Below are 16,473 nucleotides of genomic sequence, written 5' to 3' on the forward strand. Positions count from 1 at the left end.
TAGATGGACCTTTGTTGGCAAAGTAATGTCTCTGCTTTTTAATATGCTGTCTAGGTTGGTCGTAACTTTCCTTCCAAGGAGTAAGTGGCTTTTAACTTCATGGCTGCAGTCACCATCTGCAGTGATTTTGGAGCCCCCAAAAAATAAAATTTGCCACTGTTTCCACTGTTTTTCCATCTACTTGCCATGAAGTGATGGGACCAGATGCCATGATCTTAGTTTTCTGAATGTTGCGCTTTAAGCCAAGTTTTTCACTCTCCTCTTTCACTTTCATCAAGAGGCTCTTTAGTTCTTCACTTTCTGCCATAAGGGTGGTGTCATCTGCATATCTGAGGTTATTGATATTTCTCCCAGCAATCTTGATTCTAGCTTGTGGTTCTTCCAGCCCAGCACTTCTCATGATGTACTCTGCATATAAGTTAAATAAGCAGGGTGACAATATACAGCCTTGCCTTACTCCTTTTACTATTTGAAATATGAAAAAGAAAATAGAAAAGCAATTAGGCATTCTTAACAGGCATCTCATCACTCTGGCTACTAGGCAGGGATGGAGATCTTCCAAGAAGGATGGGAAGCAGGATGCCAATCAAAGGGTCCTGGTATCTCTGATTCTCATCCTGGATAAACTAAATACTATCAAGAAGAAAAGGACAGTGGTATTTGGTAGGGAGGAAAAATAGGAAAATACTGATAATAGATGCCAGAAAAAGTAGTCTCAAAAATAAAAGTTACCTATAGAGTTTCTGTGTGGAAGAAAGTTAACTGTTCCCCATGGCTTACATACAGCTGTGGAAGACACTTTAGTGGACAGAGACATACATATATTTTACAAATAAAATGGGACTGAATGTTAGTGTAGGCTTGAGAGAAAATAGGATAACTGGATAATGCTAATACCAATAATAAAAAAAAAAAAAGTCAGAAGCAAAAACGCTTTGCTTTTAGCCAAGTCAAGTTCATGATAGTTCACAAAGATAGGCTTAGTGGAACCCCAAAATTGTTCATCTAAAATATGCCTACATATTTGGAAAATAAGCCTAAATTAGGGTAGCTTCCAAACATTCCCTATAAATCAGTGGTTCTCAGCTAGTAGCACTGTTGCCCCAGTGGGACAGTTGACACACTCTAGATACTTCTTGGTTAGCATGATAAGGAGGGAGGGGCTGTGCTGACATCTGGGTGGCAGAAGCCAAGGATACTACTATAAGATATTGTAAATAACTTACAACACACAGGACAACTTTGAACGACAAAGAATTACTTGGTCTGAAAATGCCAATAGGGCTAATGCTGAAAAACTGTTGCAGATGATCTGATTTGCCCAAATGTTAGTCAGCAGAGGTCATCTGTCACATGTCTGACCAGGATGGCCTATGGGCCCATTTTTATGCAACATGGGAACCAACACCCACTGCTACCTCTTCCACTGCTAGAATTCTGCATACCTATCTTAAAGTAGTCCTTCTCTTGCATGACCAAAAAGAGTAATGAGGACACTGGTGCCCCAGTTTGAAAGGTAACTGATCCTCAGCCTAGAGATATGTGCATTCACATTAGAAAAATCCGTTGCAGTCTCTTGTCTGAACTCTCCTCCTATGTATAGCTCAACAATACAACCTTAACTTAGGAGGAATGAATCAATGGTGTATTCACAGCAGAATGCAGATTCACAGCAGAATGCCCAGTTCACAAAACACACGATCTTCAGGAGCTATTTCATTTTGTCCTTTCCTTTCAAATATCTTCATCTTAGGATGTCAGGTATAAATGAATCATACTCAGTCTCTCAAAGAGAAATAGGGCTGGACATTTGGAAAAGGAAGCAAGACAGCTTTGATTCAAGCATCTGTAGTCGGGAAAAGGAACATCAATATAGACTGAGGTCAACTCTGGTGAGAAAAAGGTGGGAGACTTTTTTTTAAAAAAACATATGGGTATGCTAAAGGAAATTACTGAAAGAGGTTAAAGGGAGGTGAAACTGGTCTTGTGATTAAGCCATCGGCTTCTTGTAACCCATGCTTATCAAGTCCAGCTCCTTGATAAAAGAGGGTAAAGAGCTGAATTCTTAATGATTACATTTCAAAGGGATGACTCCCAATCCTTGAGAAAGACATCTCTGGGTCGGGCAAGATCCATCTCAGAAGGACAGAGAAAGAACTTTACAATTTTAAGTTTTCTAACAAATGATCTAAGAAAACAGAGGTCAGAAGCCTACAGTCAGGTTTTGGCTTAAACAAACAGTAAGCTCTTTGGACAGTCTTGAAGTTTCTCAGGCAGGAACTTTAAGGGTGTCAGGGTCATCCCAAGGACATGCCATGAGCTGTTCTTAGAAACTTTGCTACTGTTGGTTCAAGTCTCTTAGTATGTAGGGTGGACAAAATCATTTATGCTGACAGTTCACAGACTTTGAAAGTGTATAGGTCAAGTTTGAAGCCTAGTCAGGAAGGGGACTCAGAGCATCTGACTAAAGTTTGATCAAGGAGAGAGTTGTCAAAATCTGAAGGGTCTCCACATGACTCCTACGTGCTCCAGGCAACTTCACTGGTCCTTGGGGAAGGGCAGGTAAATAACTATCTGGCCAGACTCAGTATACCTGCTCTGTATCTGCCACCTCAACATACTGTGACAGGGCCCAACACGAAGGATTGTGAAGGACTGAAGGATTCCAGGGACCTTGAGAAAACTTGAAAGCTCATAGCAGAAGCCCTTCCAGGATGCCTTCATCAAGAATGACTCAGATCTTCAAAGCTCCCCTAGTCTCCTTAAGGGAGCTTGAACCAAAGTCCTGGTTGAGCCTCAGAGACTCTAAAAGCCCAGCAGCACCTAGGATGCAGTTGTGGATCTCCACCTTGCATCCCTTCTCAGGGGCAGTATTCTAGGGGGAGCATGTTAAGGAGATCAACTCACACTAGCTTCCACAGGAATCATATCTGCTCATCTGCTCACCATCTTCTGTCTTTGTTTTTGTTTTTGTTTTCAGTTGGGGCCCCCCTTTTCATGCCAGTATATCTGAACCTGGAATCCATGCAAGAGATGTACCTCAGAAGGTACTGGGAGGTGAGTAACTCAATTCTTTCTTTAAAGCTAGATCAGACTGGTAGAAAACAGGAAATGTAAACACTTGATCCTTTCCAGATGTAGCTTCCTTGAGTACCAGGATATGAGATTTAGCCAGTTTTATTTTCACTAGCTTAACTTTCAAACACTTCTTTCTGCAGGACATTGCCTGGGTCAGCAGCTTTTACATTCGCTATTTCATCACATTTGGTCCTTTCTATGGAATCTTTGGAACCATGGTGCTCATATATTTAACCAAGTAAGAAAAGAAAACAAGAATATTCTTAGTTACCTGGATGGTCCTCTTACCTTTCTTATCTGATTTATTTATGATTAGCAATGATCAGCAGATTATGACAGCTGGCTGCATTCTTGTAACTGAAACATTCCCAAGAAAATGCAGGGCAAAAAAAGTTCAAATAGTTGAATGAGTTCCTTGGAAAATGAATTTGCCCAATCTTGCCTTTTTCTTCCCCCACTTGCTTAATTACCAATTGCAGTACAATATTCCCTCAGCATCTGTGGAGGACTGAGCCTTAGACCTGCCTTGGTTACCAAAATTCAGAGAGATTCAGGTCCCATTGTCAGCTATCCCTATCTGTGTTTCCACACCAGTAGATTCAACCAACCATGGATCTTATAATATTGTACATATTTCCTGAAAAAATATCCATATTTAAGTGAACCAGTGTGTTGCTCAAACATCACCTGTAGTCTTCCTGATCACGAAGCCCTTAAAACTGTAATCCAGTTGGATATAATTCTTGCCAATGATAATGGAAGTACAGGATTTTTTAAAGTTATTTTTGACTAGAGATTTTTCCCAACACCTAAATGACTTCAGACTGAATAACCTTCTTCAACTTCCCAATTTATTCCTCCTTCATTCATTTGCATTATTATTCTAAATCCTCCATAACAATAACGGTATAGCTACTATGTCTCAAGCTAAATGCTTTAGCTAAAGCATTTTTGCTAAATGCTTTACATGCATTCTTATTTGATGTAATCAATCCATGCACAACTCTGTAATATAGATAGCATTAGCTTCATTTTTCTGATAAGAGAACTAAAGTTCAGAGAATTAAATAACCTATTCAAGGTTATAGAGCAAATAAGGGCCAGTGGCAGTGAAAAATCAGAGCTTGAACCCAGCTCTATCTGATGACAACACCCAAGCTATTGATCACATAGCATATATCCTTAAGTTGTTTTAGTCACTAAGTCGCATCCAACTCTTTTGGGACCCCATGGACTGTAGCCTGCCAGACTCTTCTGTTCTTGGGTGTTCACAGGCAAGAATACTGGAGTGGGTTGCCATTTCTTTCTCCAGGGGATCTTCCCAACCCAAGGATCAAACTCGCATCTCCTACCTTAACAGGTGTATTCTTTTCCACTGATCCACCTAGGAAGCTTGTCCTTAAGTTACCTAGGTATCTTTTGAGTCTTTCACCAATGCCAGAGAAAACTTCAGGAGCATGGCTCTTGTACATTAGACTACAATGCAGGCCATGTGACTGGATGTGTAATGTGTCATCTCTAGATATAAAGGCCTCCAAAGAAGAAAACAAATAACCACCATATTATTGGAAACTTGGTGTGACTGCCATTTCCTCCAATGCCCAGTGAGCTCTGCCAGTGGTTATGCAAGCCCAGCAATTAGAATTGAAACTCCCCAACTGATCACATGCTCCTTTTATTCTCTAAAAGGCTTCTTGAAAGTCCCTGGTTTGGATATGTTAGCCAGATGAGCCACATACCAATGAAAATCAGCAGAGAGGAGAACCAGGACTGGTTCAGCACTCAGGTAATAAGGCATTTCCTGGGAAGCATCTACCAAAACATCCTGATTTAGAATTTGCTTACCTCAAATCATAATTCATATTTATTGAAGGCTTGCCAGGGGCCAAGTACTGTCAACTGCTTTGCATGTAACTACATAATATATGTGCCATGATTATTTCCACTTTATACATGACAAATTTGAGGCATGAAGTTGAGTAACTTGCATAATATCACACAGCTAATAAGTGGTAGAAACAGTCTTATTTATGTATTTATGTATTTATTTATTCAGCTGTACTATATATGGCATGCAGAATCTTAGTTCAACAACCAGGGATCAAACCTGTGCTCCATGCAGTGGAAGCACAGAGTATGAACCACTGAACCACCTGTGAATTCCGTAGAAGTATGTTTTAAAACTGAGCAGTTTGATTTTAGAGTCTTTGATTTAAACCAGGTTTCAGTAAACTACACACCAAGAGCCCAATCTAGCCCAGCTCTCTGTTTTTGTAAATAAAGTTTCATTGGTACACAGCCACACTCATACATTTACATATCCTCTATGACAGCTTTCATGCCAAAACAACAGAACTGGGTAGCTGTGGTAGAGAATTAAAATAGTTACTGCCTGGTACTTTACAAAAAAGGACTCCTGCTCCAACATGACATAGTTTTTCAATGAATCTGAGACTCCTAGAATTACAGAATGAATTTGCACCTGGAAGAACCCTGGAATCCCCTCATCTCATTGTATAGATAAAGAGACCCAGAGAGGAGACCTGGCATTCTCTCCAAGCATGCTGTTAACGATTAGCAGAACTGTGACCTATGCAGAATTCCACTTCCTCCCAAGCCTTCTACCGGTTATGCCATGTTTAACTGGAGAATCCAGTCATCATATTGCTTCTTAAAGTTCATTCCCAGATTCAGTGGATTCTCTGATCATGGACCCACTTTCCACTCTTAAAATTTATTGAGAACTTCAAACAACTTCTTTCTGTGGAGGTTATATACATTTATATTTACTGTATTTGAAATTAAAACTGAAGATTTTAAAACATTGATTATTTTAAAATGACAAAAATAAGGCCAATACATGTTACCATCAGAGTGATGAAGTCATTGCCTGTTTAGTAACCTCTGGAAAAACCCATGCTATAAGCATGTGAGGAAAAATGAAAAATGCATATACCATCTCAGAAGTATTATTGGAATCATTTTGAGCTTGAGGATCCCCTGAAAGTGTTCTGGGGAACTCCAAGGTACTCTAAAGTATACTTTGATCTACTTTGATATACAGTAACTTCAAAAATAACATTTGAAATGGCAGCAACAATAAGAATTAAGCCTTAGGAAGGTACTGAATAAAATGACATTCATAAGGGTTCTGGGCTCCCCATGTGGTTCAGTTGTAAAGAATACACCTGCCCATGTAATAGATGCAGGTTCCATCCCTGGGTCAGATGACCACCTGGAGGAGAAAATGGCAACTCACACTAGTAGGCTCACCTGGAAAATTCCATGGACACAGGAGTCTGATAGGCTATAGTCCATGGGGTCACAAACAGTAGGACACAACTGAGCACACATGCATAGTACAGTACTAAGAGTTTAAGGTAGTCTGAGAAGCCTATGAACTTCTTCTCAGGCTAAGTTTCAAAATGTATAAAATAGATTACAAAAGGAGCTGCTGCTGCTGCTGCTGCTGCTGCTAAGTCACTTCAGTCGTGTCCGACCCTGTGCGACCCCACAGACGGCAGCCCACCAGGCTCCCCCTCCCTGGGATTCTCAAGGCAAGAACACTGGAGCGGGTTGCCATTTCCTTCTCCAATGTGTGAAAGTGAAAAGTGAAAGTGAAGCCGCTCAGTCATGTCTGACTCGTAGCGACCCGATGGACTGCAGCCTACCAGGCTCCTCCGTCCATGGGATTCTCCAGGCAAGAGTACTGGAGTGGGGCGCCATTGTCTTCTCCAACAAGGAAGTACTTGTATACAAATGCATTTCCATTCACATACCCTTAGTTAAAGGCCTTGAATACAATGCTCCCCATTTATTCAGTTCAGTTTAGTCGCTCATTCGTGTCCGACTCTTTGCGACCCCATGAACCAGAGCACACCAGGCTTCCCTGTCCATCACCAACTCCCGGAGTCCACCCAAACCCATGTCCATGGAGTCGGTGATGCCATCCAACCATCTCATCCTCTGTTGTCCCCTTCTCCTCCTGCCCTCAATCTTTCCCAGCATCAGGGTCTTTTCAAATGAGTCAGCTCTTCGCATCAGGTGGCCAAACTATTAGAGTTTCAGCTTCAACACCAGTCCTTTCAATGAACACTCAGGACTGATCTCCTTCAGTTGGATCTCACTGCAGTCCAAAGGTTAGAAGTCCTTTAAGCCTACCCCTTGGAAATGGTATTCAAAGACCCCTACAATTTCTACCAAAGCCCTACAATCCCAAGTACATCTGCCAAAGTTCTTATTCATGACAACTTAGTCTTCTGTATTTGAGGGTTGGTAGTGAGGTACTCCCCTCAACTCTATGTACTTTATCATATCTATCTTCTCAACTCAGGGATTGAACTCACATCTCCTGTGTCTCCTGCATGACAGGTGGATTCTTTACCTACTGAGCCACTGGGGAGGCCTGCCTAACCTGTACTTCTGAGCAAAATACCTTATTGCCTTTATATGATATTTATATAAAACTGTATTTCATTTTTAATCCTTCATGGTTTCTTACAAAAAATAGGTATTCAATGAACACCTGTTGAATGACTGAATAAAATAAATATTTTGACACATGGGCTCATTTACATCTAACATAAGTTTTTTTCTTTGCAGGTCTTGGCCACCTGTGATGTTGAACAGTCCTTTTTCAATGACTGGTTCACTGGGCACTTGAACTTCCAAATTGAGCACCAGTGAGTGAGAGAATAAAATTTATGATAAAGGGCAAGGGCTGTCACTAATAACTGCTCTACATATAGTCCAGAGTAGAGCACTGGGCTTGGGATCTTAAAGGGAATAGAATGAACCAGGATTCTCTAATGAATGTTATTTTTCTACTAACATCAATGATAAGGGAAGAGAGAAATGAAGGTGTCACAATTGTGAGTAAATGGAGTGAAATCTTGGAAAAGTATCAGTGACTCAGTTTCCAGATTCCTATGGGCTTAGGAATTGGTGATTGTTCTCTTTGCATTTGCTTCGTTGGCAAAATCCAAGAAAAATCAGGACACTTGGGTAAGCAACTTGTGTTCAAAATTAACTTCACTATAATTCAAACATGTGCTTATCTGTGTCTTTACAGCCCAGTTTACAATATAATGAATAATAGAGTCCCTGCTGCAATTTCAAAATGGTATCTGGAAATACTTTACCAACGGGTCAGTTAGGGAGAGGAAATGGGTAGTTCATGCCTTGATGATAGATAATACATGAGAGTCAGTTTCTCCAGAATATCAGAGAGAAGCTTTCCACATTCTCTATGTCTAAGCCATGTGTGTCTATGGTAGTCAAAGGAGGAACAAGATCTTTATTGGTTCAATGGATTTTTTCATTATATTTCTCATATTAGTGCTTGAAAATTTCAGCAAAACAAAGGAAGGACTATTATTCATAATTTTATTAAAGAAGAGGTTTATATCCAAGATGGTCATCTGGCTAGTGAAAACTTGGGATTAAAAATCCATCTTTCTTCACTTCTTATTCCTTTCCTGGGACTTTTAGTTATTTACCATGACTTAATATAAGGCAGAAGATATTAAAAAGAGGTGGCAAGAATACACAGAAGAACTATACAAAAAAGATATTCATGACCCAGATAATCACAATGGTGTGATCACTCACCTAGAGCCAGACATCCTGGAATGTGAAGTCAAGTGGGCCTTAGAAAGCATCATTATGAACAAAGCTAGTGGATGTGATGGAATTCTAGTTGAGCTATTTCAAATCCTGAAAGATGATGTTGTTAAAGTGCTGCACTCAATATGCCAGCAAATTTGGAAAACTCAGCAGTGGCCACAGGACTGGAAAGGTCAGTTTTCATTCCAATCCCAAAGAAAGGCAATCCCAAAGAATGCTCAAACTACCGCACAATTGCACCCATCTCACACGCTAGTAAAGTAATGCTCAAAATTCTCCAAGCCAGGCTTCAGCAATAATGTGAACCAAGAACTTCCAGATGTTCAAGCTGGCTTTATAAAAGGTAGAGGAACCAGAGATCAAATTGCCGAGATCTGGTGGATCATTGAAAAAGCAAGAGAGTTCCAGAAAAACATCTATTTCTGCTTTATTGACTACACCAAAGCCTTCCATATGTGGATCACAGTAAACTGTGGAAAATTCTGAAAGACATGGGAATACCAGACTGCCTGATCTGCCCCTTGAGAAACCTGTATGCAGGTCAGGAAGCAACAGTTAGAACTGGACATGGAAAAACTGACTGGTTCCAAATAGGAAAAGGAGTACGTCATGGCTGTATATTGTCACCCTGCTTATTTAGCTTATATGCAGGTAACATCATGAGAAATGCTGGGCTGGAAGAAGCACAAGCTGGAATCAAGATTGCCAGGAGAAATATCAATAACCTCAGATATGCAGATGACACCACCCTTATGGCAGAGAGTGAAGAGGAACTAAAAAGCCTCTTGATGAAAGTGAAAGAGGAGAGTGAAAAAGTTGGCTTAAAGCTCAACATTCAGAAAACTAAGACTGTGGCCTCTGGTCCCATCACCTCATGGGAAATAGATGGGGAGACAGTGGAAACAGTGTCAGACTTTATTTTTTTGGGCCCCAAAATCACGGCAGATGGTGACTGCAGCCATGAAATTAAAGACGCTTACTCCTTGGAAGGAAAGTTATGGCCAACCTAGATAGCATATAAAAAGCAGAGATGTTACTTTGCCAACAAGGGGCCATCTGGTCAAGGCTATGGTTTTTCCAGTGGTCATGTATGGATGTGAGAGTTGGACTATAAAGAAAGCTGACCACCGAGAAATTGATGGTTTTGAACTGTGGTGTTGGAGAAGACTCTTGAGAGTCCCTTGGGCTGCAAGGAGATCCAACCAGTCCATCCTAAAAGAGATCAGTCCTGGGTGTTCATTGGAAGGACTGATGCTGAAGCTGAAACTCCAGTCCTTTGGTCACCTCATGTGAAGAGTTGACTCATTGGAAAAGACCCTGATGCTGGGAGGGATTGGGAGCAGGAGGAGAAGGGGTTGACAGAGGATGAGATGGCTGGATGGCATCATTGACTCGATGGGCATGAGTTTGGATAAACTCCAGGAGTTGGTGATGGACAGGGAGGCCTGGCATGCTGTGATTCGTGGGGTCGCAGAGTCAGACACAACTGAGCGACTGAACTGAACTGGATATACATTCATCTATGCTTTCTAAGGAAGTTAGAAAAACAGAGATAAGACAGAGGTTAGCAGGGGCGGGGTGGGTTGTTCAGTATCTCCAGTTCTATGGGTAGTTCTAAATGGTAAAAAGTTGTAAATGGTATACTTTCATTTGATCAGGCCAAAAATAAACAGTTGATGGAGCTAAAACATATTCTTAGTTCTTCCTAAACATATGCCACCCACAAGGCTTGTAGTGGGCTACAAGGAATAAGAAGAGTCTGCCAGCAAGTTTAATTTCCCAAAACAAAAGTATTGTGCAAGGTCAAGGTTGGGTCTGTGTGGTTGATATCATTTTAATTTGTAAAAGGGGAATGGGAACTTTGGGTTTCTCCTTAGGTCTGAGAAGTTTTATATCTTCTCTATTTCCCTAGTCTATTTCCCACAATGCCACGCCATAATTATCACAAGGTGGCACCTCTGGTGAAGTCACTGTGTGCCAAGCATGGACTGCCGTACGTGAATAAGCCCATGTTGAAGGCATTTGGAGATATTGTCAGGTAATAACAGTGCCACAATGAACAATTCTCATTTTCCTTCACTGCTGGTCCCCAGACTCTTCACTTCTTTATAAATCATTCAGCCAATAGCTATTTATTAAGGAACAGCCACATGCCCACCATGGACATGAGGCTCTATAAGGACTGAGTCTCTATAAGGAGCAACACTAACACAGAACTGATAACAATAATTCCTACCATTTACCTGCTGCCTTCTGGGTACTTCTTAGTGCCTTGATGCCCTACTAAATTTCAAGCTTCTTATAAACCAGGGTTCTGTATCATTTGTCTTTGTATCACCCAAAGAGCCTTGACATGCTTTAGAACTTAACCGGTGGAAGGGACTCTCAAATCATCTGGTCCAGGGTTGCAAATTAAGATGTTTGCAGGGTCTGGTAAGACAGGCAGGGGTGACTCTTTCTATAGGAACTGAGAATCCATACTCATCCTAAACCATGCACAGTTCCCTGGAGAATCCTGTGCTTGTCAAATTAATAGCCAAAACCTTGGTTGAATCTTTTTTATTTTTTTAATTTTAAGATTAGGAAAAAGAAAAACACTATCTTATTAATATGAATAAATAAGCCATCAAGGCTAGACCTAGTCAGATCTGATCCCTGAACAGTGATCCATCTTCACTTTCTACCACTGCCCTCCTCCTTTCCTGCCCTCCAGATATCTGACCTCCATTCAGCTGCTATATAACTCCCTGCCCCTTGCCCATGACACATCCTTGGTCATGTTTCTTCTACCAGAATAATCTTCCAACCTGCCTCCCCCCTCCTATCACCTTCTCAATTTCCACTCACTCTCCAAAGCTCACCTGAACGGTCTTTTGTTCATCTCAGTCCTCCCTTGCCCCCAAGTCTAAACCTGTCACATTTGCTTCTTATAACACTTGCTTCTCTTCATGTCTGACCTTTATCACAATCATGATTAAATAGCATATTGGGTAATATGTGTCTCCCAATGCAGACCAGGAACTCCAGGTGGACAAGACTCTTATCACTCCCTTTCACTTCTGTATCACCAGAGCCTAGAAAATGTTTCACTTTATAAAGTAAGAGAGGTCGGTGGATACAGGATGAGTTGGTTTATAGTTATATGTTTTATCTTATAGAGATTCAGCAGAGCTTTTTCTCTAATACTGGAGGAAAGGAAAGTGATGCTTTGGAGTATAGAAAAGCATAAAACAAAAGAAAATCTCAATCTCCTCCATACAGAAAATGTGAAATCACTTTCTAAAACATGTCAGTATTTGACTCCCTCCACCGGGCAAGATAGAAAGAGGTCTTTCAGATATAGCTGAAAATGACAATGTTATAAAGTATTGAGTAAAAGAGCAAATGCTCCTTGAAGTAGCTCCTTTGACCTGAGTCTCAGCTACTCATGATTTTGTCTGCTCCTCTTGCAGGGCCCTGAAGAAGTCCGCAGCCCTCTGGAAGGAGGCTTACTGCACGCATCCAGAAATATAATGCAGATGTGCAGGTGCTAAAAAGAAAACCACAGGCCCCAAAAGTGTCACTTGTGCTAAAGCCCATGACACCAAACCTCTACAATACCTGACACAATTGCAGTTACAGCCTTCCCCAAAAATGTAATCTTAATCATCTAGTCTGGAATTTTGGTGTAGGCAATGTGGTGGTGATCTGTTGTGTTTTACTCCTTCTCCATTCCTATCCCTGGCCCAGAGAAAGGACATATATATATCTGCATGATAAAACCCTTGTAATCCACCCCCCCCCCAAAAAAAAGGTGTCTGCCCTGAATATACTTTGCTGATGGCTTCTTTGCCCCTCATTTCTTCCTATAAAAACCTTCCATTTGCACAACCTCTCAGAATTCCCTTCTGCTTACTAACTGGGATATTGCTGGATTCAGAAGTCATTGAATAAAGCCAAGGAAATCTTCAAATTTACTCAATTGATTTTTTTTCTTAACAGCTTGTTCAATAAACTTCCCAGAGGAGGACACCCAAGGCCTATTACTTTCACAACTTCCCAGATCACTGAGCATGGCGTTAGAATTAATTCAGATGACCAATCCTGTGGATCATTTCTGCCCTCTGCTCACAGGCCACATGAATAAAGATGGCTTAATTGGGCAGGCTTCCATTTAAACTAAATGACTCATGAGAGTTACGTTACAGTCCTACCTGAAATTCTTCAATGGATTCCCATTGCCCTTGGAATAAAGTTGCAATCTGCAACCTGGTGATTGCCAGCAGACTATCAGCACTGGCCTTCCTCCCAGAACCCTCTCCCACCTTGTGCCACTCCCTCCCTCAGCTTCAGGCCCAGGCAGCCAAAGCAGGCACAAAGGAAGAATGTCTGACCTCAAATAACACCCAAAAACTAAGTCTCCATACCACCCCCAGGGAACCAAAGGATCAGGACATGACTAGAACTTGAATGCCAGAATCCTTTCAGAAGTGAAGGGTTCTCCATCCTAGAAGATCCCAGGTTGAAGCTTCAACCATATCTTATCATAAAAGGACAAGTTCCAAAGCCCACTAATTGAAACCTGCTCCACCAACAGTTCTGCCAACGAATACATCCTCCACAAACTCATAATGTTTGACCGAACCCCAGATCAAAGACACAGATTTGAGCCCTTCCCGCGTCTCATTGCCAGTTGGCCTCAAAACACTCTTCTCAAAAGCTGGTGCCGTAGTATTGGTTTCTATGTGTTTCAAGCAGTGAGCCCTTTGCTTGGTAAAGATTTCAGGGAAGCCTCCCCATTAATTCAAGGCCTCCTTGTGATATACTCTGTAGTAATTACTAGAGCTATATTTTTACATCCATTTGTGTGATTCCTTATTCTACCACTGTAACTTGAAATATCCATAAGAGTAGAGACTTCCTGACATTATAGAGACACTCAATGAAGACATGCAGAAGGAAGGGAGGGAGGGAGGAAGCTGGAGGGGAGAAAGGAAGGAAAGAAGGAAGTGTCAACTACAAATTGGCACTTGACAGCTACCTCTACAAGGAATAAATCAAGTGCTGCTGCAGCTGCTGACATTCAATACCCTCTGAAAGAAATTAAGAGTGGAGAACAGGAATGAGGCACTCTGTGCTCTTGGAAAAACTGGCAGGAAAAGCCTTCAGATAGTTAGATATTTTCAGGAGAAGATTTTATGAGCCCAGTTACTACATCTGTTCATATCCAGAAAAGCACTAAACTCATTAATGGCGAATTTGGTCCTCATGACTAGCATCAAACCTCTGCCAAAATGTGTGCATGACTGCAGGTGCCCCCTTCACTAAAATCATATACGACACTTACCTTATCCCCTAACAAGACACTGAAATGTTTTCAGAGATAAAAGAAAACCGAAAGTCAGGCAGCAGTTGCTCTTTGGAGCAGTTTCTCAGAGCTATCAGAAATGCTGTCTCCCTGGCTGTAGTCTTCATTTTACCCCAACAAAACTTAACTCACAGCTCTCATGTTGTACGTTTCTTTCAGTCTACAGGAGGAAGGAAGGAAGGGAGGGCGGGAGGAGGCAGGAAGAAAAAGCTGTGTGTAAATGTTGCTGTTATTCAGCAGAATCAAGAAATGGATTCGAGATTTGGGGATAACATAGCATGAATTCAACCTGGGAAAAGTTCACTTTCCCTAGGACTTTTCTCTGCTACTCTATTTCCTTGAAAGCCTCCTTTCTTTTGATAAAATCAGATAGTAAAAAATTGCCTACATTTTCAGTCAGGCATTAGATAAGGGTGAATGATTGGATTAGAAGTCAGGAACCTCAGTCCAAATTTCAGCTCCTCAGTACCCTACCATGAAATTGGCCATGGCTCTCACACATTGCCTTGATCTATAAAATAGGTGAGTGCATAATATTTCCTGGCCTATTTGCCTCAATGCATTGTTGGGACAGACAAATAAAGTAAGGTAAATAGAATACTTTCATAAGCCAGGAACACTCATTCAGATGCTGGTTGTTATTATTAATGTAATGAGGGTTCCTCCCATCCTGGGCCATCAAAATCAAGAGCAGGTACAAGGTCAAATAGATTCACAGGACAGAAAGACACTGAACCATCTTAATGGTGAAGAGGGCACATTTCCTTTGATGAGAGGATTATGAGTCACAAGTGAGACCATGATTTCTCCTATCACAACAGGTAACACCTGGGAGTCACCTTCCACTTCTGACTGTACTCAGTCCCCCGGAACCAGCAGCCAGATCTCAAGCCAGAGGAATAGTGAGCCATGGGCTCTAGTTTTCCCAACTTCCAATTAACCATGTGAGTGCACAACTCTTTAGTGGAAACCATGCCAAATCTATCACTTGTTGCTTAAACAATATATTGTAAAGGATTTTCTTGACTATTTCCCTGCTAATCATCCACCTGAAGGACACAGAAAATATAAATTAAACATAAACTCTACTCAGAGGAGGAATATACTCGGGTATTTTTTCTTTCCCACATTTATTTATGAAAATTTGCATAAAGACAGTTGTGTTGAAAGAAATTTACAGTGAACATCTATATGTTTAGCCATAATCAAAATTTTGAAATTAAATTTTAGTAAACTTGTTTTATTTTATATCTATCCATCTACCTACCTATCTATTAATCTTTTTTATGTGCTTCAAAGTAAATTTCCAGGGGCTTATTTTTTAAACTAAGCCTCAGATTATGCAAACAATAAGGTTCATTTCTCATCTTCAATAAAGCTTCATTTTTAAAGGAGTTTTATCAGAATTTTGCAATGTGAAGGGAATATAACATGGTTAACATTGAGCAAAATAAATTAACTCAGTATAAACCTTCTTGTGCAAACATGCATCCTTCATTATTTATTGAACACTTCAATATTTATTGAGCACTTACCATGTGTCAGACTTGGACCAGTTGATGTGACCCAGAGATCCAGGAGCCCAGGTTCTTGAAGCTTACAACCTACTATAAAAAATAAATAAATAAATAAATGGAAGAAAAACCTAGATCATCACATCTGAAGAAAGCAAAAGAGCTTTTTGAGAGTGATAAGCAGGGCTAATCAAAATAAGGATGGTTATGGAAAAGTGACCATAAGAAGAATATGAAGGAGCATGCAATCAGATTCAAAGGAGCAGTGGCATCAGCCAAGCGCAAAGGCCCTAAGGCAGGAATGAGCTTCTGTTCAAAGAACACAGCAGGAGGCCTGAATGACAGTGGAATAATGTCCCAGTATTTTCGTTAATCTTACTTCAACTTCATTTCTTCAGTGTATTTTGACTTTTCAGAGGCATTCAAAAATAATTTTCTAGATAAGCAACAAGAATAAATTGTAGAGCACAGGGAATTATAGCCATTATCTTGTAATAATATTAGTGGGGTATAAACTGTAAAAATGTTGGAGCATCATGATGTACACCTGAAACTAAAAATTATATTGTGAACCAATGATACTTCAATAAAAATAATAAAAGTATTTTCTATTATTTGTACAGGCATAGTTTTCTCTGGGAAATCCTTCCAGATTTAACTGACTAGGTTAAATCTCCTTTCATGAGTTCTGTGTCCTGTGTGCCTCAATTATACAATTTATTTCCGCCTGTGTAACCTCTGAAAGCTGAAAACACCATGAGGGTAGTGACGAGCCTGTATGTTGTTACCATTTTACAACCAGGCCCAGCCCAATGTTTGGCATTGACCAGGTATTCAATAAGTGTTTTAAAGAATAATTAGTTAATCGTTCTTCTCATGACAAACATTCCAAAAATTCCTTGTAATTGC

The 16,473-nt window shown here is 40.6% G+C and overlaps 1 protein-coding gene across 1 annotated transcript in view; it reads left to right on the forward strand.

Annotated features, from left to right (window-relative positions):
• The window catches only part of LOC122700608 (fatty acid desaturase 2-like protein FADS2B), a 52,374-nt gene extending 39,809 nt beyond the window's left edge, over window positions 1–12,565 (forward strand). The window contains exons 7-12 of the mRNA XM_043913605.1: window positions 2,981–3,059; window positions 3,206–3,316; window positions 4,768–4,864; window positions 7,681–7,760; window positions 10,616–10,741; window positions 12,156–12,565. Of these exons, the coding sequence (XP_043769540.1) occupies window positions 2,981–3,059; window positions 3,206–3,316; window positions 4,768–4,864; window positions 7,681–7,760; window positions 10,616–10,741; window positions 12,156–12,216 (554 nt within the window). The 3' untranslated portion in view covers window positions 12,217–12,565. The remainder of the gene's footprint in view (window positions 1–2,980; window positions 3,060–3,205; window positions 3,317–4,767; window positions 4,865–7,680; window positions 7,761–10,615; window positions 10,742–12,155) is intronic.
• Window positions 12,566–16,473: the final 3,908 nt, after the last annotated feature.

This window comes from Cervus elaphus, chromosome 1 (assembly GCF_910594005.1).
Source record: "Cervus elaphus chromosome 1, mCerEla1.1, whole genome shotgun sequence".
Lineage (NCBI taxonomy): Eukaryota > Metazoa > Chordata > Mammalia > Artiodactyla > Cervidae > Cervus > Cervus elaphus.